The 27,219-nt window shown below is 37.5% G+C and overlaps 1 protein-coding gene across 3 annotated transcripts in view; it reads left to right on the forward strand.

Moving 5' to 3' along the window:
- Positions 1-27,219, forward strand: part of RunxB (RUNX family transcription factor Runt related B) — an 89,766-nt gene that overhangs the window by 43,057 nt on the left and 19,490 nt on the right. The window contains exons 1-3 of one of the 3 annotated variants that reach the window (XM_089740079.1): positions 1,205-1,308; positions 15,419-15,766; positions 17,339-17,555. In XM_089740079.1, the coding sequence (XP_089596205.1) occupies positions 15,581-15,766; positions 17,339-17,555 (403 nt within the window). In that variant the 5' untranslated portion in view covers positions 1,205-1,308; positions 15,419-15,580. Of the gene's footprint in view, positions 1-1,204; positions 1,409-15,418; positions 15,767-17,338; positions 17,556-27,219 lie in introns of those variants that run through there. The other 2 variants (XM_089740078.1, XM_089740080.1) reach the window with 2 other exon arrangements.

Raw genomic sequence — 27,219 nt, forward strand, 5'->3', positions numbered from 1 at the left:
TTATGTGAGGCTCGTCATTGCGCCAGACAGAGAGCAACACCCGCGGTCCCTAGTACAAGACAAGGATGTACAACGCAACGTGGTTTATAAGAAAACCCAAGACGTTGGGCGTGTTTGGCGGGTGGGCGTGTGGGTTCGTCTGCGTAGTGGTGAGCTGCGGCTGTGTGCGTGTGTGGCGACACGTTGCGATTTATTTGTGTGCGTGCCACGTGTCTGCGGACCGAGAGCCGCTGGAAGTGCTCATCCTTTTGTCAACAATACGCCGCCATATCGGCTTCAGACTTTAGTTATTAAAGTGCGCAGTTAAATTTTATTACGATATAAAATTTCCATTGTCGGCTGGCTCGAGGGTGTTCTGAGGTCCCTTATGCGGCGACTCTTGGCATTCGAGAAGCTCTTGTTTTCATCTGCATGATGAAAAGCGTAATTTGTATTCCAGACGAATTTTCTCATTACGCAATTTATACGTTTTCGTTCTGTTGGCGGTTCGTAGGCTTTCGTAGCGCTATTGAGCTATGACAATTCTAAGAATCTTTAGAGATGTTTTGCAGCAAAAGCGTTACTAAAATATGCAATGTACATCAAAATGTAATTAAAAAAATATTTAAAATAAACTTCCTCATAAAATTCTTTAGGCTCGTTGTTAAGGTTCAAACTTTTTCTTTTTTCTTTTATTTAGTACTAAGTCTAATCGATTTGATTTTAATTTTCAATGTTTTCCAATTTTACTTTTCAAAGTATGTCATGAAACAAAATGTGTTTATGGAGAAAGTTTGATTGATTTCGGCTTTTTTCATTTGAAAAGATTATTAATGCAATTGTATGAAAATTTTGATTTCTTACGTAAAATAAAGGACTAAATCAAATTCTTATTAAATATTTAAGCAGCTAACTACGTTGCTTAGGAAAAAAAAAACTGAAAGTTAATATTCAAAAAAAAGTAAAAAAAAACATATTTGCAATTTTGTAACTGTCATTTCGATTTACTATTTATTCGTAAACGAACACCAAAGAAACTACATATTTATATCCGCATGTGTTCTATGCAGGACGCAGCATATTGTAAGACAATTCGCATGTCCCACACCTAACTATCTCTTTTAGTACTTCGTGCCGCGACACGCACACAGTGTCGCTTGCCCCCCGTGTAGTCGCGCAATGCATTTGTGTGCGCGGACTTCTTTCGCCTCGCCCTTGTGTGCGGGAGAATTTCTTTTGAGACGTAATAAGGGGACCGTTTCTTTCCCCGCTAAGGTTTTAATGTCGACCACGTTTCGGCCGCGAACGCGCGCGCCTCAGCGGTTACCGGTAAAAACTTCATTCTGACAACTTCATTCATTGTGACGGATATAGTGTTGTGTTTTTTTTTTTTTTTTGGTTATTGTTGACAAAAGAATATAGAGCTGAGGTACGATTTTCAATATTAAAGTTTCGTTAATTAATAATGTGATGCGAGAAATTAATTAGTACGAAGTTTGTTTAAGTCCGCAAACTCGAGTTTGTAGGGCGGGCGGGTGCTCACTTGCGTGTTGTTTTCGCGAAAACCGCAGGTTCATTAGGCTAGGAGCATACAGAGCCGCGACGATTAAACTTGTAAGATAACGGCACATATTGTGATAACGTTGGGTAAACTGCTTGTAACGCACGGGTCATGAGTTTGATTGGATTAATTAAAGTTTTGTTTACATTTAAACGATGCGATGAAATATTATTTGAGTTGAGACATATAAAGATGATTTTATTGAATATGTTCATTTTTGATATACGTAAGTTTTGTTTATCAAATTTAAAGTAAACTAGAGGTCCCGCAAAGGTCGAAATTCGACTATAATTTATTGGAATTGTAAGTTTGTATTGATTTGTTTGTATTATGATTGTATTTTATACTTCTACTATCACAAATTTTGCCAAGACTACACTATAAAAAATATTAACAAAGACAAACCATATTCTATTCTCAATTTGACAACAGACGTCAAGAACAAAAGTTTGACAATAAATAGTATGCATGCGTGTGTGCGTGAAATACATGGTATGTAGTGTGTGTAATGTTTTCTTTATTCATTTAATGTATCTTTTATGCATTATTTAAAAAAAAATATTAGCATTGTGCACTTCTTCTCTATATTCTCTATAAGTGTGGAAAATTTCATACTCCTCTGTCCGCGCAATTTTCGTAAAAAGGTATACAAAGTTTTTGCTTCACGTATTAATATATAGATGTACACATATTACACAACGCACACAACATGACTTATTGTTTTTAGAAAACTTAATCGCATGCTTAATGACTCAATTTGAACAATTTTACATTCAGACATATATTTATTTTACATCATAATTTGTGATATAACTCTAGCAAAGTCCATCACATAATTCACAACGTATTTTCAATGAAACAGCAACTTTTCATAAATTTCCTAACAAAATAAATTTCGTACAATTAAAAATAAACCTTAAGCGATACTAAATACATTCTACATTGCGTTCACCACACGCACCTTTACGCTATTATTTCTCCTCGGAAGCGGAAACTTGTTAAAAAGTAGCCGAGAACTGCCATTAGAGAGACTGTTCCCTAAACTCGTTGTGTGTAATTGTCACCTAAATTTTACACCCATTTTCTGTTTTGAGTTAGGATCTTCCATTCACGTTGAATGTTCAAAGACGAATGTTATTTATTAAAAAGAAACACACACACACACACACGTACCTTGAGTAATGGGTACTGTTTTTTATGAAATGACACATGTAATTATAGATAGAGCGGTAGGCTTCGGATCAGCCATAAGCCGCTTTCAGACTACGCTATAATAATAATAATATAATAGTATATATTTAGTATATAGCTCATAGCACAACAATATCGCGCACCATACATTGTTATGGACACGTTCACACTGTACTGGTGGTAGGACCTCTTGTTAGTCCGCACGGGTAGGTACCACCACTCCGCCTATTTCTGCCGTGAAGCAGTAATGCGTTTCGGTTCGAAGGGTGGGGTAGCCGTTGTAACTATACTGAGACCTTAGAACTGATATCTCAAGGTGGGTGGCGCATTTACGTCGTAGATGTCAATGGGCTCTGGTAACCACTTAACACCAGGTGGGCTGTGAGCTCATCCACCTATCTAAGCAATAAAAAAATATTGGCTAAGTATAGGTTGGTATACTATATGGCGGTATAGTATAGCGTAGTCTGAAAGCAGCTTTAGTCCTGGAATTGTTGACACTCACCATCAGGTTGACTCATTAGTCTTCTATGACCATAAAAAAAGTCTAAGAATACTAGCAGTGATTATTGTCTTAGTTTAAGTTCGATTCAGTTTAACGAATTTGTAAAGTGATGAGTTCTCACTTGAAGGATTAGATCTTAACTAGAGGTCCCGCAGTAGTCGAAATTCGACTATAATTAATTGGAATTGTACCTAAGTTTGTACACTATTATGATTGTATTTTATACTTCTATAATCACAAATTTCGCCAAGACTACACTATAAAAATATTAACAAAGACAAACCATATTCTATTCTCAATTTGACAACAGACGTCAAGAACAAAAGTTTGACAATAAATAGTATGCATGCGTGTGTGCGTCAAATACATGGTATGTAGTGTGTGTAATGTTTTTTTTATTGATTTAATGTATCTTTTATGTATTATTTAAAAAAAATATTAGCATTGTGCACTTCTTCTCTATATTCTCTATAAGTATAGAAAATTTCATACTCCCCCGTCCGCGCAATTTTCTTAAAAAGGGATACAAAGTTTTTGCTTCACGTATTAATATATACCTAGATTATTTTAGTGCTATTTATTGACTCTTTAATATTCTGGTCCAAGGTCGGCTGGATTCATTTAGTTAATCTCTCTATGGACTCTGAGAACTTTACATCAGCTAGTTCTTGATCCTACTTTAATTGGTACTAAAGAAATAATTAAATCTACTTTTACCATTCAAAATCGCGTTTTATGTTATCAGTACATTATTTCCGACATCACGGATACTTTAAAGTTTTTGTGGTCATGAACAACAGTCGTCTGTATTCTAAGGTAAATGTAGTTATTAATTACGTGATTAATGATATGACTCGCGAAAATCGAACAATATACAATTTACTAGATATATGCTAAGTAAATACATGTTTAGTAATAATATATTTAAATACTTTTTATTATGGACTCAATGTCGTATTTTTACATTGAAAACTATTTGTAATTTTACCAAATGATATTCGTTAAATTAAATTTACTTCATAAACTTGATTGATTATTTTCTATAAATTGGAAATTGCGGAGCATATGTTTAAGATTAAATTTTCTCATTAGGGCATATTGTTCACACACAAAAAGATATAAAGAAATCTTAATTAACATACTAAAAGTTATGTTTCTAGAATGTTGGATAAACACAATTACATTTCACGGTTTTATTTTCAATTACATATTTCAAAAGAAAGCATATTTCGACTATCTTAACTTTAATTATTCGAAATTTTTTTTTCATAAATTCACCTCTTACGCTAAAGCCATGAAATTTTTGACGATATCCTAATACTCGTATAATAAATTCATGCATAGTAACTCAAAATGATACATGGATACACAAAATATATATGGACTCGAAAAACATTACTCGCCTAATGGCACAGTCAGATTAAAACATTTTAATTTCAATTAAAACATTTTAGATGATTTTTTTTGTTTTGCCCATTCCTCTTATCACGATAATAAATTCATGCATAGTAAGTCAAAATGATACATGGATACACAAAATATATATGGACTCGAAAAACATTACACAACAAATATAATATTTTCGATGATTTTGTTATTATGAGCTATTCCTCTTATCGGGATTATACCTAATTTTACGAGAGAATGAGCAAGCAGTTTCAAATGGCAATTTTGAAGTTTGCTCCGATGGCGTGCGTCAAAAAGGAGTTGACGGTAACATTTCAAATAATTCCTCAGAGCACTCCCCGCGGTATGTACGGGTTCTAAAGTATACGTGGGTAGTTTTTGCCTTCAACCCCGCGTCGGAGTTAATGTAAACATAATTATTTATTTAAATGCAAACGTTCGTGTTATTATTCAATGCAGGCTCCGTAATGAGCACGCATTATTCAGGATTTATCTAGAGTAGAAAGGAGCGAGTGTGGTTCGTATTTCTACACTCATTATGTTTGTACGTCGTGGAGAATGACTTATGTATTGTTTGGACATTTTAAACGCCGTAACGTCATTATATAAGGACGGCATTATTGTAACAGGACCTTGATTCTTGAACCAACAGATTGACATGTTTTATTTAAAGTGATAATTTTACGCCCGGAGAGTGACAAGGGCTACCTTTTATCCCGAAATGATAAACTACACTAACGCTTTTCCTTGACCATGTGGGCGAAGCCGTGGGTGACAGCTAGTTATTGTATAAAAAAGGTTTATTACAATGAACTCAGTTCAACCGAATACGAACGATGACGGCATGGCTGCCCAGACATCTTTGGCGTCAGCATATAAATATATTCCTATATGTATGTATAAATATGACAACAGGCGCTATTTAGTGAACATACACCATCAGCAAACGACTCACTCATATGCTCATGTGTTTTTGAAGGTAATACATGTAGAATAGGGATCGCAGCGCATAAAATAAAAGTTACACTGTTCTAAAATCTTCTGGTATAATAATAATTAAAAATTAATTAACACTTTTATTACGGCTTGCTAATTTTTTTAACCGTCTTCGCCATCTTCCTTTTTTCTGTCGTTCTGTCTGTCATTCTTTTCTCCCTTTCTTTCCGTTTTCTCCCACTCACATCTTAAGGCTCCGTTCCACACCAATCCTACATTAAGAATAATAATAAATTATGCGTTTGCCCCTACACCGACTGTGTAAGACTGTAGAACACAAGCGGAGTCAACGTTAGCTTCACACACTGCTACCCGGATCGGAAGTAGGGCGAGGATAAGAATGAACCCCGCCGAATGAACTCTGTCCGTAAATTGTTCTATCATGATGTCGTAATTGATTTTACCAAACTTATTGGTTATAAATGAGGACAATACTTCATATTCAGTCTTGTTGCATCTCTTTCTTTCATCTTTGTCTTGTCTCATTGTGTTGCTTATAAAATATGAGGCGTATGTGTCGCCATTAGGTTTCGCCATTTGCTATTATTCACATTGATTGTTTGTATTTAAAATCAGATCATTAAATGAGGCCGTCAGCGCAAAAGTGGCCTGAGCTTACCATAGTTAGTATGGAGATAATGAGGTTCGAATTTACCTTTACAATACTTCGTAAGCAAAAAAATACGCGCTAAAATGTTGTTTACAAAGTCATCTGTTGTCTATGTATTGAAACTAGGGATAGGCCGATTTTGCATCAAAATTTATTATGTTTTAAATAAATTGCATCACATAAGCATGAATATGAATTATGGGTTAGGTCACTTTTGCGCTGACCCCCTCAAATATGATATCAGATCTGCAGTCTAAACTTATCATGCTACAATGAAAATAAACTTCTAGAAGTTTCATAAATCAATAAACAGAAACGATTTAATATAAGGAATATTTGCTCAGCAGTCGAAATTCGAACTTAAGCACTGATACCACACTTTCCTTTGTTTCCTTATTAACAATTTGTCTTGTTAATGTAAATTTTATTGATATTTGTTTAAAGCATGCTGATTAACTAAACGAGAAGAAAATCGGTTAGCAAATAAAAGAGGAAAGACAGTGAGCTGTTTCATCTTTGATAATTTTGTTACAGTTCTGTTAGATGTTGTAACGAATTGCTATTATTATACGAATATTGGATATTATAATAACCATAACTAGTAAGATACCAATGCTAATTGTCTTAATATTCTGTGCGATCTGTAACATTAGAAAAATACAAAACCCCCGACCTCAAATGACCCAGACTTATCATAATATGTAGTATCCGAAATTTATGTTTTTGAATAAATGTTTGATAACACTTTACATTGTCATGGGCACAAAGCTTAAATATAAAATTATAATTACGTGAACACTGAAGGGGAAATTTGCAAGCTAAGGTCGATAGGATTAGATTGAAAATGAAAGAGAAGAAGAAGAGAAGAAAGAAGATGATATGGTTTCAAATATAAAATGACAGTAAAGAATACAAGTTCCATCGGCATACAAAAATGTTGCAGTGAATATAAGCAAATCGAGATGGAGTTTAAATTTTACACATTTATCATAAACCAATCAGCTCGTTATCGAATTTTGCATTCAAAAGGTTCCATTATTTTCCCGGCTATAATCAGACTAGCTCAATTGTAACATATTATCAACACAAGTACCTTAATTTTTCAAGTTTAAAGATGATACAATAAACAAAATAGTTGTAAATTGGTTCTTTTAGATTACACCTAATTCAAAATAGAGTCGTGCAAAAAATGTATTTCAATCTATTGTTAACTTACAATTTTATTTTGGTACCGTATGAACCCCATTACGTAGACTATAACTGTGCATTTCGGATAAGTAAATGTTCGATTCAATTTACTTATTTAGAATCGATAAAGGAACTTAAAAAAAATCGGTGTCAAGTATTAAAACGAATCCGTAGTGAAATTCTTGTCTATTTTTACCCTCAGAGGCGAGGATTTAATAAATGACGTCACATGATGGCGGATCGCATTCCACGCGTTTCTTATTTAACTGCCTGATTGTGCCTGATGTTGTTTATTGTCACCAATATTGAGCTGGGAAAGGCTCGGGGAGACTGGTTTTTTTTTAATTTCACTAAAATTGTTTTGACAGGGGCTGACTGAGAAGACAGTTGGATTTTATTATCAGTTGAAATTTTCGAATAAAAATTTAATGTTTAGGCACTATGTTTTTTTCCTTTTATAGTATGTATGAGCTTAAAAATAAAAGCCGAAATCGTTTTTTTATTGATCCGCCATCGCAATTTTCATAAAAGAAAAACGTTCTTTGCCCATGTTACAGTATAAAGTTGAATCAGTTGAAAATCTATGAAAGTTATTCCTAACGCGTACAGCCTTAAAGTCAGGAAGTGTCTTGCTCCCGTCTAAGAGCGTCCATTTGAATATCTAAGCCACGTAGGGTACAGTCCGGTCGGATATTACATTTGCTAACCCATTTGTACCCGTCGCTGGTCGTAGGACGATCATTATCCGTGTCCAGGCTGTCCCCTGGGACCGCCCTCAGGAATGTCCCTCGGCCTCCTATTGATTCCATTCACATCTCTTTAAAATTGGGCCGATAATAGATGTTATTGGCGTTAGTAAGGGGTTCGCGCGTTCTGTTCGCACGTTTCGGATTACAAATTCGAAATTCGGAGCGAATTTTAAAATGAAAGGTTTGCAGAAAAGCTTTGTTGTTAACATGCTTTAGGTTTTCGCGATCACTGTAATCTATATAATAAAATTGGAAGCGTTGACTTGTTATGAAGTGAATGAATTTGATTGATTCGTGATTAATTTGTGTAAATTTGATTCAGACAATGAAATGAAATTAGTGGTGGTTGTTTTGTGTCTTGACGGAATTTAAACAGAAACTTAAAAATTATAAATAACCATTGGGCTTAAAATCGATTAACAAATGAGTTCTTTTGAGAACAGCAGTAAATTTACGCAATGACCGTAACAAAAAATAAATTCGCGCCAAATTTAAATCGTTTTCGAATCCGTCGGAGCGAGAAGTTTTTATTAAAAATATCGGCCGAATATTAACGGCGAGCATTGAAACAGAAACGACTGGTGTAATGTATCTTTACCCTTCCAGTTCCTTTGTGGAAGGGTGGACGTAACGAGCATTACCCACTTGTAGGGAATGGGGTGCCCCACGCACATGTTTTATTATTTACGAGCATAGGGCCTTTATGCATGTTTTTACGCTAAGATTTTATTGCTGTCCTATTCATGAGCAAGATCCGCTACGGAATCTCGGCTCGACGATTCCGATTTTTATGTTTTGTTACTTTATAATGTGAGGATTTAATTCCTTTATTGTGTAAATCTAGGCTACATACTCTTAATTATTAATAATCACATTAGCTTTTCGTCCGCAAGTTCACCTGCGCACACGAACTACAACCTTGCGAAATTTCAATCCCAAATCCATCTTTTCGGGGTTACATTTTATACAATATGTATTTGAAATTTCACACTTCTCATTTTGATGAAAATGCAACATACAAACCATCTTAAAAGTTGACATCAACATAAAATACGTCAACTGGCAAAATTTTAAGTTCTTTTTTTTTATTTTATTTTTATTGCTTAGATGGGTGGACGAGCTCACAGCCCACCTGGTGTTAAGTGGTTACTGGAGCCCATAGACATCCACAATGTAAATGCACCACCCACCTTGAGATATAAGTTCTAAGGTCTCAGTATAGTTACAACGGCTGCCCCACCCTTCAAACCGAAACGCATTACTGCTTCACGGCAGAAATAGGCAGGGCGGTGGTACCCACCCGCGCGGACTCACAAGAGGTCCTACCACCAGTAATTACGCAAATTATAATTTTGCGGGTTTGATTTTTTTTTATTACACGATGTTATTCCTTCACCGTGGAAGTCAATCGTGAACAATTGTTAAGTACGTATTTCATTAGTAAAATTGGTACCCGCCTGCGGGATTCGAACATCGTTGCATCGCTATATACGAATGCACCGGACGTCTTATCCTTTAGGCCACGACGACTTCAAAACTATTCTATTAAACTGATCCATTTGTATAAATATCACGAAGCTACTAACCCCAATCGCAATTATTCTAAGGTAATATTTATTCTGAGCTATTACGAAATCTGTTTGCGCGAGAATATTTACAAGCCTTTTTATGAGTGGAATCAAAGCAAACAGCGAGAGGCAGTAAAAGACATGTTGTCGGGAGTCCCCTAGTTGGGATTAAGTTTAACATCCCAATCGACATATCGCGTTTCGTGAACCTATAACGGCCTATTTGTACGCCTTAGGGAGCACGGGGCTCGGAGCATGGGAACAAAACGAGGAAAATTTTCGAAATATATTGTTTTGAGAAGAAAATTTTAGTCGCAATTTATTTTTCAACAAAACATAATGAAATTTACTGGTGGTAGGACCTCTTGTGAGTCCGCGCGGGTAGGTTCCACCACCCTGCCTATTTGTACCGTGAAGCAGTAATGCGTTTCGGTTTGAAGGGCGGGGCAGCCGTTGTAACTACTTACTGAGACCTTAGAACTTATATCTCAAGGTGGGTGGCGCATTTACGTTGTAGATGTCTATGGGCTCCAGTAACCCCTTAACATCAGGTGGGCTGTGAGCTCGTCCACCCATCAAAGAAATAAAAAAATTGCATCGGTGAATATAATAACTTCGTACGTGTAAATTTTAATTTTTATTTTTTTGTTTAGTATGCCTATTTAAAAAAGGTTATATTAGGAAATTATCTTCCAGCGAGCAATGAATATCACATTTCAATATGAGCCTAAAATTAAATACCTTTCACAGTATTTTCTCTGCATATAGTCTAGTTTTTCAACAACACACATGGTGAAATGAATTGTGTATTGAAGATAAATAAATTGTATTGAAGATCAAAAGGGGTAAGATCAAAAGCAGTGAGATGACAATCGCGATGTGCAAACCAACCGTGCTTAGCGACACGGCGGCTAGGGTTCATATTCAATAACTATACATTAGGCTGTCGGCTTGTATCGAAGAAGTACAGGGAATTTTTCTTTGGGAAACTCGCACCAATCGAATTTCAATTGATGTAATGTTAATGCTTTACGGAATTCATTAATATCGTTGCAAAAATAATCCTGGAACAACCTAATGTTTTCCCTTTTCTCTTCTCTTCTTAGTGCATACTTCATTGCCAATAATTAATCCATTCATTCATTCATTCTTCATTCCCTAAAAAAATGTAAAATCAAAACCGAAGTTATGAAAAAAGTAAAGATAAATTATGGAGGGTAACGGAGCTTATAATCGCCACTGTCAACTATATTTGAACTAGCTATAGGAGTGGACCCCCAGGGCAAGCGGAAAGCTGTTCCAAGCAGACCTGAGAGCGCACTGTGGCTGCTGAAGTGAAGACAGTAGGGTTAATCTTGCCCGAAGCAAGCGCCCTTGACCGATCGCGATGTCGAAATAATATTGGAGCTTTAAGATCTTAAACAAACAAAAAAACAATAGGAGCCCATAGACATCACCACGTGAACGCCACGCCGTCGCCTGTCTTTTTTTATTTTTTTATTTGCCCTTGTAGGCAGACGAGCATACGGCCCACCTGATGGTAAGTGGTTACCGTCGCCCATGAACTCAGCAATACCAGGAGCAGAGCCAAGCCGCTGTCTACCGTTAAGTACTCTCCACAAGCCTCATTTGGAGAAGGATATGTCATATCGCTCGGGAAACACCGTGGAGGGGAGCTCATTCCAAAGCCGGATGGTACGTGGCAAAAAAGATCTCTGGAAGCGCACTGTGGATGAACGCAGTGGCTCCAGGTAGTATGGATGAACTCTACCCCGCTGGCGGGTGGTGCGATGGTAGAAACGAGATGGTGGATCGGCTATTAGTGTCAAGGTTCCTATTCATATTCGAAATTCAAATTTTAGAAACGTTGAAAATAATATGGTGAGAACAGTAAATGTGAGTACTGACCCTCAAAATGGCGTTGATTGTGTTTACGACTCGCTTAAAATGAATAATAAATACATAAAAATACATAATAAATAAAAATACAATATAACTTTAAAAAGTCCCAAATCTTAACGGATTAGTTAAGGACAATGATCAAATGTGCCATCGTAAGGCTAGGGGCAAATTTATTTAGTCTGCACTAACTCTGAATTGTAGTGCTACTGCCGCCCCTTTTAGTACACGTATTGTGGGTACAGAAACCTTTTTGATGGCGCATATTTTATTCTGCCAATAAGTCGCGGACGACTTCAAAGAGTCTTTGTTCTCTTTTAAATGCTTTGAAATGCAGAAAAAAGTCTTTTTACCAACCGAATAAGACCAAAATTGTGTTACGATTTTATTTTTTAAAAGGCATTTCACAGTATAAGACAGTTAGACGGCAGGTCACTGCTCTTTGCCAAGCGGTCGCCGGAGATTATAGGTAATCACAAAACAAATTCTGATGCTAACTTTGAGCCATAAGATTGAAATCTATTGTTACATATTATAGGTACTTATAAAGCGGTATCCAACCTTCCGAACTCGCAAACTTCTTTTTAGTACTTGTGATATTTTTGATTCATTAAGCTTTAGACAGGTCTGGTCCCTCGTTTGTTGGGGGTGGCCGGCGCGTTAAGCCGGCTTCTTCCCAACATCGGGGGGCCTGACCAGGTGACGCGCCGTCTCTATACGGGGGTGGTGCGGTCAATGGCCTTATACGGGGCACCCGTGTGGGGCCAGTCCCTGGCCGTGGGGATAGCGAAGTTGCTGCAACGGCCGCAACGCACCATCGCGGTCAGGGTCATCCGTGGTTATCGCACCATCTCTTTTGAGGCGGCGTGTGTACTGGCTGGGACGCCGCCTTGGGTCCTGGAGGCGGAGGCGCTCGCCGCTGACTATCAGTGGCGGGCTAACCTTCGTGCCCGGGGCGTGGCGCGTCCCAGCCCCAGTGTGGTCAGAGCGCGGAGGGCCCAATCTTGGCGGTCCATGCTGGAGTCATGGTCCAGGCGGCTGGCCGATCCTTCGGCTGGTCGTAGGACCGTCGAGGCGATTCGCCCGATTCTTGTGGATTGGGTGAATCGTGACAGAGGACGCCTCACTTTCCGGCTCACGCAGGTGCTCACTGGGCATGGTTGCTTCGGTGAGTTCCTGCACCGGATCGGAGCCGAGCCGACGGCAGAGTGTTACCATTGTGGTTGCGACTTGGACACGGCGGAGCACACGCTCGTTGCCTGCCCCGCATGGGAGGGGTGGCGCCGTGTCCTTGTCGCAAAAATAGGAAACGACTTGTCGTTGCCGAGTGTTGTGGCATCGATGCTCGGCAACGACGAGTCGTGGAAGGCGATGCTCGACTTCTGCGAGTGCACCATCTCGCAGAAGGAGGCGGCGGGGCGCGTGAGAGACGCACAAGCCCGCCGCCGTCGAGCGGGGGCCAGGGAGGCGGATCTCGCCCTAGCCCTGGCCCTCTAAGTGTTTCGGGTCCCCCTCATATGTCGGTCTGGGGCCCGGCGAAGGGGGCCTAAGAAGACGACGTGCAAGCTGCTCTGCACGCGTTTTACGCAAGAGCATCCGGGTGATGGAAGGCCGGCTATCCTCGACCCACGCTGGTTCTGACCCAGCGGGGTATTTCGTAGGATAACCCATTCAAACCGGCGCCATCTAGGCGGGCTTCGGACAGCCTGCCGACCGAGAGGGCTGGTGGTCGTGGCGCCGACGATCGCTGGCCCGGCGTCCCGAGGGGGAGGGTGATGGGAGAGATGTGCTCCGCACTAAACGCTTCACTCTCCTCCCCTTGCCTTTTCATGAGTTCTGTCTCATGCGAGAGTTGGACGTTGGTTGTTGAGCGACAGGAGGTTTTAGTCGGTTCGACTCCGACATGCCCCACCCTCCATCCCCAGTGGAGGGTGGGAGTCCGGCGATTTCCTCCAGACAAAAAAAAAAAAAAAAAAGGAGACAGGTAGAAAAACACGTGAAGATTTACGGTAGAATCTAGCATGAGCAGATATAGTTCACAGTTTCAAATTCGCAGGTATATACCTAGTCAGGTCATAAATTCTGTGTAATGATGTAAAATAATTGAAACAAGTTTATTCATTATGTAACCATTCGTATACCAAAATGAACTTAACAAAACATAGATTCTTATGACACTAAAGGTTATTCAAAATGACCTCCGTGATTTTGAATACAGGCCTTCAATCTGCGCGGCTAGTCGTCTATCGCAGCACGAACGAGGTCCATGTCAATATCGGCGGCTGCCTTAATCAAGGATGTCTTGAGTGACTCCAAATTGGGATGAGGCTTTGAGCACGCCTTTTCCTCCAAGTGTTGCCATATCTTGTAATCTAACGGATTCAAATCTGGACTGGAGGAGGGCCAGTCTTCGTGCCGGATGAAGTCGATTTCACGCGCCGCCAGCCAGTCTTGTGTGCTCTTCGCACTATGAGCTGGCGCCGAATGTTGTTGGAATACCCAGTGCCTGTTATTGAACATGGTATGAGAAACAGGTTCCACAAGGTTCGTCAGGACTGTATTTTGATACACAACTGCATTCGTTTTTACACCTTTCTCACAAAAATTTCCCTCCGTTAAGCCCCAATAAGAAACTCCCAACCATACCATGAGCGAGGATGGAAAATGACCTCGTTGGACACGCGGAATACGGTTGTTCGCTTCTTCACTACTGTGTGCGTATACCTTATCATTTTGTTTGTTGTAGCTCTCTTCTACGGTAAAAATTTTTTCATCCGAAAAAATAATTTCCCGATATTTTTTTCCCGCGTACCGCTTCAACAAAACGCGGCATCTCTTTAATCTCAGGTCCATTAGACGAGCATTCAAACGATGTTCTGTTTTTCTTCGATATGCCCGAAGCCCAAAGTCTTCATTTAACACCCTTTTCACCGTGGTTCTGCTTAACCCCATCTGAAGGGCCAACAGTTTCTGCTTACGTTTGGGATTTCTTTGAATTCGCGCCTTCACAGCTTTTATCACTGCTGGAGTCCTAACAGACCGAGGGCGACCACTTCTTGACCTGTCATCTACACTAGAGTCTTCATTGTATCGTTTGATGGTACGATAAACGAATCTTTTGGTTATATTAAAATTTTTCAGTATGTTAAAAATTTGAATTGGCGCGTAACCGCAACGATGCAACGCAATAACTGCAACACGGTCTTCTTTAAGCGTCCACTCCATATTTAAAAATGAGTAAAATTCTAAAAGTATACATTTTTATTTTCATGAACAATTCGAAATTCGAATTCAATAAACTTTTTTGTGGCCAGCATTCTAAAAGAAAAATTTTTACTGTGTGACAATACTTATGACCTGACTAGTTCTGTAGTAGGTCTGTTGATTAACATCCAATGATACTATATTTTCATTAAAAATATTTGTCTAGATTAATACGTAAAGAGTTATTATATAGCATAACCATTTCTCGTCTTGACTTCTCAAAATATTGTACTTTAAATTTTGAAAGTCCCAACATGTGTTCAATTTAATTACATTAAAAATTAATTAATATTCAAGCGTAAATATATTTTTTATGGGATTTCTAACTAAACACCGCGATAACAGTTCAATGTTCTCATCAGGTTTGAGCCCCGTGAGCTCACCTACTAGTTAAGGCTACGCTGATAAGCCTCTCAAGACTCTCATCTTGGGTAAAAAAAAAAAAAACAGTTTTAATGAATTGCAAAGTATATTTATTAACCGTTTTTTATTTATTTTCAGATCTCCATTATGATTCTTCGGAACGAAACAAAACCTCTCATAATCATCGAGTTCTCGATTCTAACTAACCACATATCGAAATCCCTAGTTATGTGACAGACAATGTGTATATAGACTAAGAACTCGTTATGAATGAATAGTGCGTTATAGTGAACTGATAAGATGCATTTGGCAAGTGAAGTGAGCTCGACAACCAATGGCTTGGGGCACGAGGCTCCGTCGTCAAGTTACAACGGCGGCTCGCTTCCGAGTCAACCATTGACTGCCGAACTGTTGGCAGAAAGGACGTTAGAAGGTTTACTGGCAGACCATCCAGGGGAGCTGGTGAAAACCGGTAGCCCTCACGTGGTAAGTTTCCGCAGTTATAATGATGAGATCGTAGTAAAAATAATTCTTAAACATATTTCAGTTAAACATTTAAAAAAAAGCGTTTAAATTATACAAAATAAAATTATCTTTTTTTATCTAGTGATCTTGGTATATCCTAATATTAGTCGGTCCTTGATACGTGTGCAATTTTTTGAGTTAAAGTTTGTCGATATTACAACAAACATATAATTCCAAAGGACGGTTTTTTAATTGTTAGGTAGAGATTGTTAGTCGTTTCATTACAATATTAATCAATAATATTTAAAAAGTCAAATCATTTACTAGATGAAAGAGAAACGTGTATCAGAGATACTAATATTTTTTACGTGATAACGCCTTATAAATTGAACACAGGCTGCACGCACGAAAAAGTGTCACGTTCCGCTTGAGCCTGAGCGTGCAAGCGAGAGCGCAGAATAAGCGATAGAGAGGCACGATCGGCCTAAACGTTAATTTAACAAAAAAAAAATGTTATTTTCAATCAACTCCTTCTTTGTATTATACAAAAAAATGATAATTCAGTGATAATAATTCAATTCAATTCAATCATAAAAGTATGCAATATTTCATCAATGTTTTTTTATGACGTTATCACGTAAAACTATCGCCCTTAAGCCGATTTTACAGACAAACAATTTCTATTAGTACAAAATGACTTTGCCTGGAGTATCAATGTCGATTCTAAAATACAAGTTTCTATAGAACATTTAGAGGAGCTTTTTAATTCCACTTGAGTTATTCAGGTTGAAGAATATTATTGACTATCGATACGAATAATTCCATGAAGTGGTTTGTTATTTTCTATACCCGCTTTCATCCTACATAATAATGTATATTTTCATTATATGTAGTTTCGTAAATTTTATTAAAATCATGAGAAGATTTGTGAAAATATTTTGATCGTGATACGCTTGAATAATCTATTAAAATGGAAGACAGCTTTCCATTAATGGCTCGGTAGAATACTCGTAGTAGTACACGGTCGTGGGTTCTATTTCCACATTTTCACAAAGCAGCAGTGTGATGAACAGGCTTGTTTGCTCTTTGTATGTAAATTAAATGTAAATTAATTTCGGGTGTTAGCATCCGTGTACACATGTATTTTTTAAACGTATTTAAATAGGTATATCAGTTTGTGATTCCCACAGTTGTTCACGGATGCTCGTGCCCTCGGTAATTTAGTTATTTATAATCACAAAGACAGCCTGTTGTCCTGTTTTCCTCTCTCTCTCTCTCTCTCTCTCTCTCTCTTAAAAAAAATCATTAATGACATAACGTATTGTTTTACAAACTAATTTTCATGCTTTTTCCTGTATATTTACTTAACATGATCTTATTGAGTATTTTTTGAAGGTTTAGCTTTTACACGTATAAAAAGAATGTCGTTGTTGTATATTGATGATTTATTTCGTGCATTAATTCAGGATTATGGTCACTCTATTTCTGTCTGTCTTTAATAACCACATAACAACGAACGAGCCGTGAGCTCTTTGATTAATCTAAGCAATAAAAATAATTATGTTTTTTTTTAAATAATATTTCTTGTCCTAGGTATGCACAGTTCTGCCGCCGCATTGGCGATCGAACAAAACCCTACCGGTAGCGTTCAAAGTGGTCGCGCTCGGGGATGTTGGGGACGGCACGTTAGTAACAGTACGCGCTGGCAACGACGAGAATTGTTCGGCTGAACTGAGAAACTGTACTGCAGTAATGAAGAATCAGGTGGCCAAATTCAACGATCTGAGATTCGTTGGTCGAAGCGGAAGAGGTGAGTCACGTCGAGAAAAATAAAACAAATGACGTAACTTGTCCAGCTTTTGTAATTGCTGGGCATCTTAATCGTCTCAAACATTTTCGTCTGTGTGTTGCATGTCGCGTGACGGTCGGCCGCGGAGTAGGGATAAAGTGAAAGGCGCTCGTCAGAGCAGCCAAGGCCAATATAGCGGCGCCTATAGTTCGCAGCAGCTAACCGTGTAGTGTGTAGACTATTACTCATTTGTGCCAGTGCTCCATGCTATTTTGTTTTTGTTTTTGTCAGTGTTTAATGTAAATGTTGTTTGTCTGAGTTAAATGTCTATAATGTGAAAAAAAGTTTCACTTTTACCGTGGTTTCATAAAACCACACAATCCTTTTTACATTTCAATCTACTTTTCATAAGTACATCAGTCGCTTATGAATGGGAAATTCGTTTTTTGACTGGCTGGATCGCGTTTGAATCTGCTTGTCAATACAGAAGACAAGCTCAACCATTTTCGCGATACACAATCATTTTATTTACTAACTAGTCTTGGTCATTGATTTATAGGAAGGGTTTAAATTTATAGGAACAATGGTGTTGCACTTTGCTGAGCTAAAAGTTGTTTCCACTTTAGCTTTTTTTTCAAAGTTACAAATAAACGATTGTCACCCCTAATCATTTCGTAAATGCGTATTTCGACATACTTATTTATGTTTGTGTATATAAGAGATCTGCTTAAAGATTTACGGCATAGATTTCGTGCAGTAGGGTCTTAACAGATCAATTACCCCCATTGACTTAATATTCGTACAAAGAGAAGACCTGTTGAAATATTCAGTGACTGGGGCTTTGTTTTTGAGTGCTCGCCCAGGGGAGACGGAGATTTTTATGACTATACGTCTGCGTTTTCGTGGATATGTTTATTTATGAAAAAAAGTATACACTATCTCACAGGTAACAAAATAGATCCAATTTTATTTTAGTGTTAGTTTGTTTTGAAAGTATTTTTGTTCACTCCCAACTTTGTCTAATGGAGCCCCCTCAAAAGTAACCTAACATCACGATTTTGTTCCGGAATGTGAACGTTATTTAGTGTAAGCGAATCATGTGTCAAGATGCGTGGGAACATTAGCACTATGATGTCTATGGGTTCGGGTGACCATTTATGAAACAGGTAGGCCGTGAGTTCGTTCACCCTGAATATAATACAAAATTTTTACAAAAAAAAAATGAAAACCTGCTTTAACTAAATAAAATGATAATATTTTCAAATGTAAGCTAAGTCAATGAAATATGCATAATTATTACATTCAAATACTACTGGTCACATCTTTAGAAAATTAAATGGGACCACATGAGAAGCGCCAGTTTTTAAATAAGCATCAGAATCGAAAAAAACTTCTGAAGTAAAACACACATCAAAACAAATACAGTAGAATTCAGAACCTTTTTCGAGATCGGTTAAAAATATTCCCAATTACAAAAATGCCATACTGATAAATATATTTTTACAAAATAACTTGAGTAATATATCTATTTATGTATACTTCTTGGCCGTGTGGTGAACCGGTCAAGTGCCTCATTCAGCGTCGTCTGATCGTCGCGACGTTACACTTGTGGTGATTCGGAACGCGATAGGCGATTAGTGGCCGATTAGACGACCTAACGGCACACCCTGGGGATTACTTGGAAGACCCGACTCTAGTCCATTAACCTTAGGTCTTGTGAGTCATTGCGAAGAAAGTCAAGAATACAGTGAAATCTTTTATTTTTTATTGCCCGTGTAGGCAGATGGGCATACGGCCCACCTGAACGTGAGTGGGTACCGTCGCCCATGGACTTCAGCAATGCCAGGGGCAGAGCCAAGCCGCTACCTACCGAAATCGGTTGTAATTTAATAATACATTTTGCAATCACGTTTTACTCAAAGAGTTTTATGATTTTTTTTTTAATTGCTTAGGTGGGTGGACGAGCTCACAGCCCACCTGGTGTTAAGTAGTTACTGGAGCCCATCTACAACGTAAATGTGCCACCCACCTTGAGATCTAAGTTCTAAGGTCTCAAGTATAGTTACAACGGCTGCCCCACCCTTCAAACCGTAACGCATTACTGCTTCACGGCAGAAATAGGCAGGGTGGTGGTACCTACCCGCGCTGACTCATAAGAAGTCCTACCAACAGTTATGTTGCTTAGTGAACCAATTTAGGCTTACGCCAAAAAATAATAATTTGGGTTTTAATCGGTATTTAAAATAAAAAACATTTCGTTGTAGTTTAATTGGAAAACTAGCTACTTTCATTTGCCACAACTAAGTCGTGTGATTTAAGAAAAGAAATAGACATCTCCGTTAACGTCCGTTTTTCATATATCCATTGATCTAAATGAACACCAAAAAGGCCAAAGTTTAAGTTTAGGGTCGCAAACATCGGAAGAACATCGGCGAACTGTAAACTTTCTTCGCATCTCATATTCAAATAGTGCAGGGGAGCTAACGAAGCGAAGGGGAACGCGGGGCGTGTGGGTATAATTCGCCAAATATCCGAAGACCTTCGAAAACTAAGCCAGTAAATATTGTTGGCATGTCATTTCTATTTTGCTAAGATAATACTCGGTTGAACTTGTAAGAAAATATCAACATTATAAACTTGTGACGGGAGCCACCCGCATTAACAAAGTGTGTCAGTCGAAAGTGTAGTTACGTTTAGTGTATAGTTTGTTTTCGTCAACGGTTCTATATTAATTTTGTTTTTTTTTTAATGTATCAATATGGCGATTACGATACTTTCTCTTCTCTAACCTCAGTTCTGCCCAATAGCTTAGAGTGATTAGTTCGTAATACGCGTACCACGAATCTGAAGATTTTGATTTTGATGCTCATAAGTATTCATCGGTAGATGATTCAGTTCAGTGATTGAGTTTCAACTCATCTTCAGGATCACTGAAGATGAGTTACATGCTCATATCCTAGCAATGGCTGTAAACAAATATAATATGATTAAGGTAGCCATTGCCTACTTCTAAGTGCATTTTCCTTTTGAATTACATGTGTGTTACATAATAATCTATCAAGCACGTCGACTTATATCGTCGTCGATAATAGTTGACCCAAAGATATTAAGTATTCTATAGAGGTTGATTTGTAAGACATTTGTTACAATTTGAAAGCTTCGCCCTCGAGTACTACTTGCAGTTGACGCTTGGAATATAGGGCGAAATTTCCCATTATTTAAAGGAAAGGTCCCATTAAAAATTCCTTAAACAAACAAAAGCTTTCGGATAGCGTGTACAAGAAAAAAAAAACCTAATATAGCCCAAAGCGGCGGGAAAGTGGAAAAGAAGTTAAGAGGTGTCTATTTGTCACGTTCCTTCCTGAATAACGCTCTGCTTTCCAATTAAGGGTAAGCGCTCTCTTTGTTTATCTTAAATTGCGAGAAAATCTCACTCAAATTATCGAGTGAAAAAGACTAAGGGGGATCGGTGCCCTGTTGAACACAACTTTTGTTTCGTTCCGGGATAAAAAGTTGCGTATCTAACGCTGTGGGTCGGGGAGTTGGGAATTTTTAATAAGCGAAAAATTTAATGAGGGCCCCGACCTCTTTTCGCGACTGTTTGCCGTGTCAGCAAGTTGGGGTGGTCACTTTCGCCCATATTTCCTCTCTTGTTAACCATAATAATGCATTTATTCGCAATTTCTACTGTCGGAGGTTTTGAAATTTAAATATTCGATGACTGACGAGGATAAAAAAATCGGAAACCCTGTTAATGTGTATACTGTATTTTTTCAAATTCGTCTTTGCCTAGCATTTCGGTCTGTTCTGGTCTTTTTTACGTAATCATAGTGAACAATATCGTTTGTATTACATTACCTTACGGTCTGCCTTATAATATATCAAGGATCAACAATCTACAAATTTTCAGAGGTCCTTGCATTAGACCTCTGAAAACAGGTTTGTTCTGGTCCGTCTATCGCATTGGCAACCGTCCGCTTGTATTGATTCCTTTCAACAGCAAACCATTCTATGGAGTCACTCTTCGACTTTGCTCTATGAAAGTTAAATATTCGATTTTTCTGGAGAAATTGAAGAAATTTGATTCACAGTATTGAAATTTGGTTCACATTTCTCAAGGTATTGTTTTCCAGCTCGTTATTTTAAGATATATCTTCTTCTTTCCTATTTCACATTGCGTCTACGTCTCTAAGCATTTTAGTATTAAAGAAGTTAATATCACTACATTAACTTTTGAATAGCAATTGAATTACGAAACTCCCGATAAAAACCTTCAGTAGTGTAGCATAAATTCTCTAATCGTACCTTAAAGCCGAGGGCTGTGCAGAATAGGCCAATTTACCGCACCAGTAGTCAAGGCGCGACATGTACTAATCGATTGATTGACCCTCACCTTGCCGATAAAAATACGGCCCTAGGCTCGTTCGTCCCCGGCCTCCCCACGCGGAAGCTCTTTAATTGCCCCTCACGTATCTTATTGGGTATTTGTAAATCCGATTGTCATGATCGTGTCTTTTTAATTAAATGATGAACGTGGATGGAAAATGAGAAAAGCGGTTTTCCTTGGAAACCTGAAAATTAAATTGGACGTATGATATAATCGATATAACATTTACATTTTGTAAATACGCGTACGGACGATTTGAATTAAGTATTTTCTTCGCTTTTCTCGAGTTGTAGACATAATTAAAACTACTATTACGGTGTGAGCTCGCATATTATTACGATAATATGATGAGAATAAAAAAAACCTTTCGAATACTTTAACAGTTTCATGGTGAGTCGTCTCTGGCCACGAATTTAAAACGCAAAAGTAGTTTTACCTGAATTAATGGTGAAGGAATACTACTTATCTGCTTAGTACTGTCTGTTTGCATCATAATTTATTATTTCTATACTGTTGATGTATTATGTGTATGTAAGTATATTAGTATGTCTTGTATGTAAGTATGTAATTGGTATATAAATATTGGTATATATTTCATATTATATGTAAACGGTATATATTTTGTTTATTGTATGTATATATTTTCTACAATAATGTATTTATTATCTATAAGATAAGATTCGCCTATTGTACAAATGTATCTGCTTTTTTGATTGTTTTTTGAATGTAAATTGTGTTTTGGTGTGCAATAAAGTGTATTCTCTCTCTCTCTCTCGCTAAGATCGGCCTAAAACAAGTTCTAGTCTAGAGCTGCTAAACATGTTGTCAAATTGTACAATGGATATGTGAGCTCCGCACACCCTCGCCCTTGGCAGGAGGTAAATTATTTTTGAATAGAGCAGCGGCGAAAAAGATCTTAGCTTCACCTTCCGTTATTAACTGAAGGGGCCCTTTGATGCAGCACGAGCCCTCACAAACTAATGATTTTAAATTCGCCCTGTTATTTTAAAACATCTCGGATATGTTGCGGGGATTATTATGGATATAAATTAGCTCGCGAGAGGATGTTAACGTAATGGAGTACGCGCATTAAAAATATGAATGGGTTGTTGTTACACGTGGCTAGGTAAGTATGGTAATTTAGCAGGCTTTTAACGTTAATTATACGTTGTTGTGTATTCGTTGCCCTTTAATTGAAAATGTTTATAGCTTTATTAGTCAAGCGAGAATTGTTCTTTACGGAAATGATTCGAATTATGAGTTTTGATTTAACTAAACTTAATTTTTATTAGTCAAGCGAGAATTGTTCTTTACGGAAATGATTCGAATTATGAGTTTTGATTTAACTAAACTTAATTTTTATTAGCCATCGTGAATTGTTCTTTACGGAAATGATTCGAATTATGAGTTTTGATTTAACTAAACTTAATTTTTATTAGTCAAGCGAGAATTGTTCTTTACGGAAATGATTCGAATTATGAGTTTTGATTTAACTAAACTTTATTTGTAATAAAAACATATTACATCGGTAATTACTTGTGGTATTGTAAATTCTATAATATATCACGTTGTGCATATTTGTACAGTAAAGTGACCACGTATTCTTGATCCAAGAGGTGGCGTGAGAGATTAATCAAATACATTGATATTTTGATTACACTTTTCTAAAGTATACATTTTTTATTGCTTAGATGGATGGACGAGCTTACGGCCCAACTGATGTTAAATGGTTACCGGTAGTCCATAGGCATCTACAGCGTATGTGCCACCATCTTCAGATATGAGTTCTAAGATTCAGTATAGTTAGTACAATGGCTGCCCCACCCTTCAAACCGAAACGCATTACTGCTTCACGGCAGAAATAGGCGGGGTGGTGGTAGTTACCCGTGCGGTCTCACAAGACGTCCTACCACCAATAAATCACCAGTACCAGGTGTACCTTGAAGTATCTGTCTCTTTACTGTAATATATGGTAATATATATGGTTCAATGAACTTTGTGTTTTTGCTTTAATGTACCACATTTGATTGGATTCACTCTTATAAAGTAGACTGAAAAGTAATAATTAATCACTAAGATGTATGTTTTCTTTAACTTTTATCAGTCCTCGAACTGTAGATTTTGCAATCAAATTTATCTATTTTATAACATCTGAACATGAAATTTCGTTCCGTAACGCGTCTTTTGCTTTAATAAAAGAAAATTAATTTAAACGAGAATTCGCTAGTGAGTTCACAAAAAATCATAAGCGAAATTGAGAGGAGGGTGTAGTTGAGATAAAAAATACTTGATCACCGTTAGTACGACAGAGAACGAAAACTTTCTTTACGTAGCGTCTTTTCGCTGTTCTCTTTTCCGTTTTTAATTATTGAACCACTCATTCCTAATTATTGTTATTAGCAGCGGGGAGAGTGGTGAAAATTGAGGGCCTCACCGAATAATATTGACCGCTCGCCTTGAGGTTCGTCCCTAGGGATGTTTTTAATTGTGCCAGCTTTTGACTTTTCCTCTTGTTCTTTTGAGACGCTTCAATAAAGTTGGATTTTACGGTGTCTCGCTTGTATTAGGCACGTTTTATTGTCGGGGGGTGGGGGATGGAAATGTGTACAGTTTTCTTTTATAACGTTAACAAGCTGAAGCGCGAAACGAGTTTGAATTCGATGTGCCGTTTCAAAGTAAATTCGCTAATGTTTTTAATGCAAATCGTTACGTATTCGGTATTTTATATCCAAATTGGAGTTCAGTAAGCCGAAAATCCTCGGTAAGCCCTGTAACCGAGATCAAAGGAGCTCGAACCATTACGATTGTGGCTCATTTTTTATTTAGCCGTAGAGAGCAGAGCTCTTATCTTAACGCAGCCCCCGTCTACTTTATGACGTTATAAAGCTGATTTTAATCTAGCTAAGCCCGAAAATGGCGAAAACAATTCGGTTCGGTTCGCGTTCCACTGTCTTATTGGCTTCAGTACATTTAAGTTAGAGCCAATAACTTTAGTTTCATTACTTAAGTTTATTGTATTTTTTAATTTATTTATATGAGTTATACTTCATATGCATTCGTGTACATTGGCAGATTTGATGGTTAAGACATTTGCTACATGTCAACCAAGGGCAGTGCAGAAAATAACGTAGTGACTACGAATAAATAGACTTATTATTTATTCGTAGCGTAGTGGGCGAATTAGTTGATAAATGAAATTAAAGAAAAGTATCAAGTAATACCTTGGAGGAAACCTTTACTCGAGGAGGGGTTCTTGCAAGTGAGAAATAATACCTAATATTATTCAATAAAAATATTATTTATTAATATTATTTATTAATAGTATAGGTTTCATTGCGTTAATTTTTGTTTTTGTGTGTGTGTTTTTGTCATGTCACTTGCATGAAATAAAAGGCTTTTTTTATTTATTTATTATCAAGTAATACACTATATATATTTTTTGAAAAAATATAGATACAATAGATGCTGTGTAACATAATATATGATTTTAATTAATAAATTACTTGCCTAAACATATTATACATTCTATGTTTGTTGATTGATTTTACCAATATATCTAACATGTTTTACCGCACTCTTAATTTGATTATTTTAGAATCAGTGATTGTCCGCATTACAGGATGCACCCAACATTCTAGGGAAAAGTAGATTTTAAGAGAAAACAAGAACAGACACAGTAAGGACTGTGAGAGAGAATGCAGGCTCAAGTTCTTAGAGGAATTTAAGGAAAGCAAGATCATGTCCGGCGTAAATATACTAATAGTAGCTTGTTAGATAGAAAAGAGGAGAAGGAGGCTTTATAAGTGTTGTGAAACGCGTAATTTGCGTGAAAGCGTACATAAGTTAGCTCATCAATTACAATACTTGGAAATTCTAAGAAAACGGGACGATTAGGAAGATAATGTAGATAAGGAGATAATGTAGATAATGTAGATGGTAAGGTAGATGGGAAAAGACCTCGGGGTCGTAGCCCAATACGTTGGTCCGACCAGATCCGCACCGCTCTTGATTCCACGTTTCACAACGCCCTCCACACCGCCAGAGACAAGAATGGATGGAGAAAAATCGTGCGTGCGAAGGTGATACAAAAGGGTGGTCACGACCCTCAGCAATGAGGAATACGACGCAAGGAGGAGGAAAATAATTCACATGGTTACACTTAAGGTAGAAAAAGAATGGCATTATTAAGCAGACGGTCACGTTTGTATAGATCTGACTTTTTCAGTCAGTAAGAAGTGCTTGATTTAAAACATTCTCATTTGTTTTAATTTAGTACTTTTGCTTCAGACTCATGTCAATAGATGGCGTTACTTACCTAAAAATATTTACGGTCTACTTCGTATAAAATATTATTTTCGACCTATCTGAACTTGGTTGATAAAACAATTGATTTAATTATGAAATTATCAAAGACTGTCGAGATGGTACAAGTGATCAGTATAACCAAAGCCGTTAACCATTAATAAGCTAGCAACAAAGTAAATTATGTCATGTCATTCTTCTTCAAATTAGAAGCGGAGTTTAATAATGTGAACGTTTAATACAAAATCTATGAGGATCAATTAAAGCCAGTTCCTTTCTGCAATATAGGACAAATAGTTGAATTTAACTATAATGGAATATCTAAAAATAGGTTTAGTTCTTATTTAGAGCTACATAAAGCTGTTTATTTTCCGGGACACTCTAGATGAAACTCCTTTTGGATTTATCGACTGCACGCGTACTTAGATTAGTTTTCTACGTGAGCTTCTAGAAGCTCACGTAGAAAACTAGAAAACTAATAAGAGTTGTGCTTAGTCTAGACTAATTATCTGTTTATCTGTTTCTTATATCTTATTATCTGTTTTGATATATTTCCCACATGGCTTTCTAAGTCTCTGTAGTATCGCTTTTTACTACAAGGTTCATCTAAAAATTAAGTACTGTTTTTTTTGAAAAAGCCTTATCTACTCTGAGTTATGAGAAAACTTTTATTACCTACATTTGTTCAGAAAACACAATTTCTGGGTCTCTCTCTTAAGGTCTCGCCGAGTTTATGCGGGTTTTATGAAAATAAGCGGACGCCCGCTCATTTTGGGTCTGTGGGTGTGCAGGAGGGGGGGGGGGAGGGTGTTTATGTCGTTTTCATGGCCCGACGAAGGACCACCGCCGCGGCTTTTGGCTTCAAGCCAGACGTTGCAAATGCTAGTCTCCCTTTGTTTCGCGGAACTACGGAATGCTATCTCGGTATGTTTCTTTCATTCGAAATATAATTTGATGGAAAAGTGGAAGCGCGCAACCTTTTTTTCCCTTAATTTA

This window comes from Bombyx mandarina, chromosome 03 (genome assembly GCF_030267445.1).
Source record: "Bombyx mandarina strain Sakado chromosome 03, ASM3026744v2".
Lineage (NCBI taxonomy): Eukaryota > Metazoa > Arthropoda > Insecta > Lepidoptera > Bombycidae > Bombyx > Bombyx mandarina.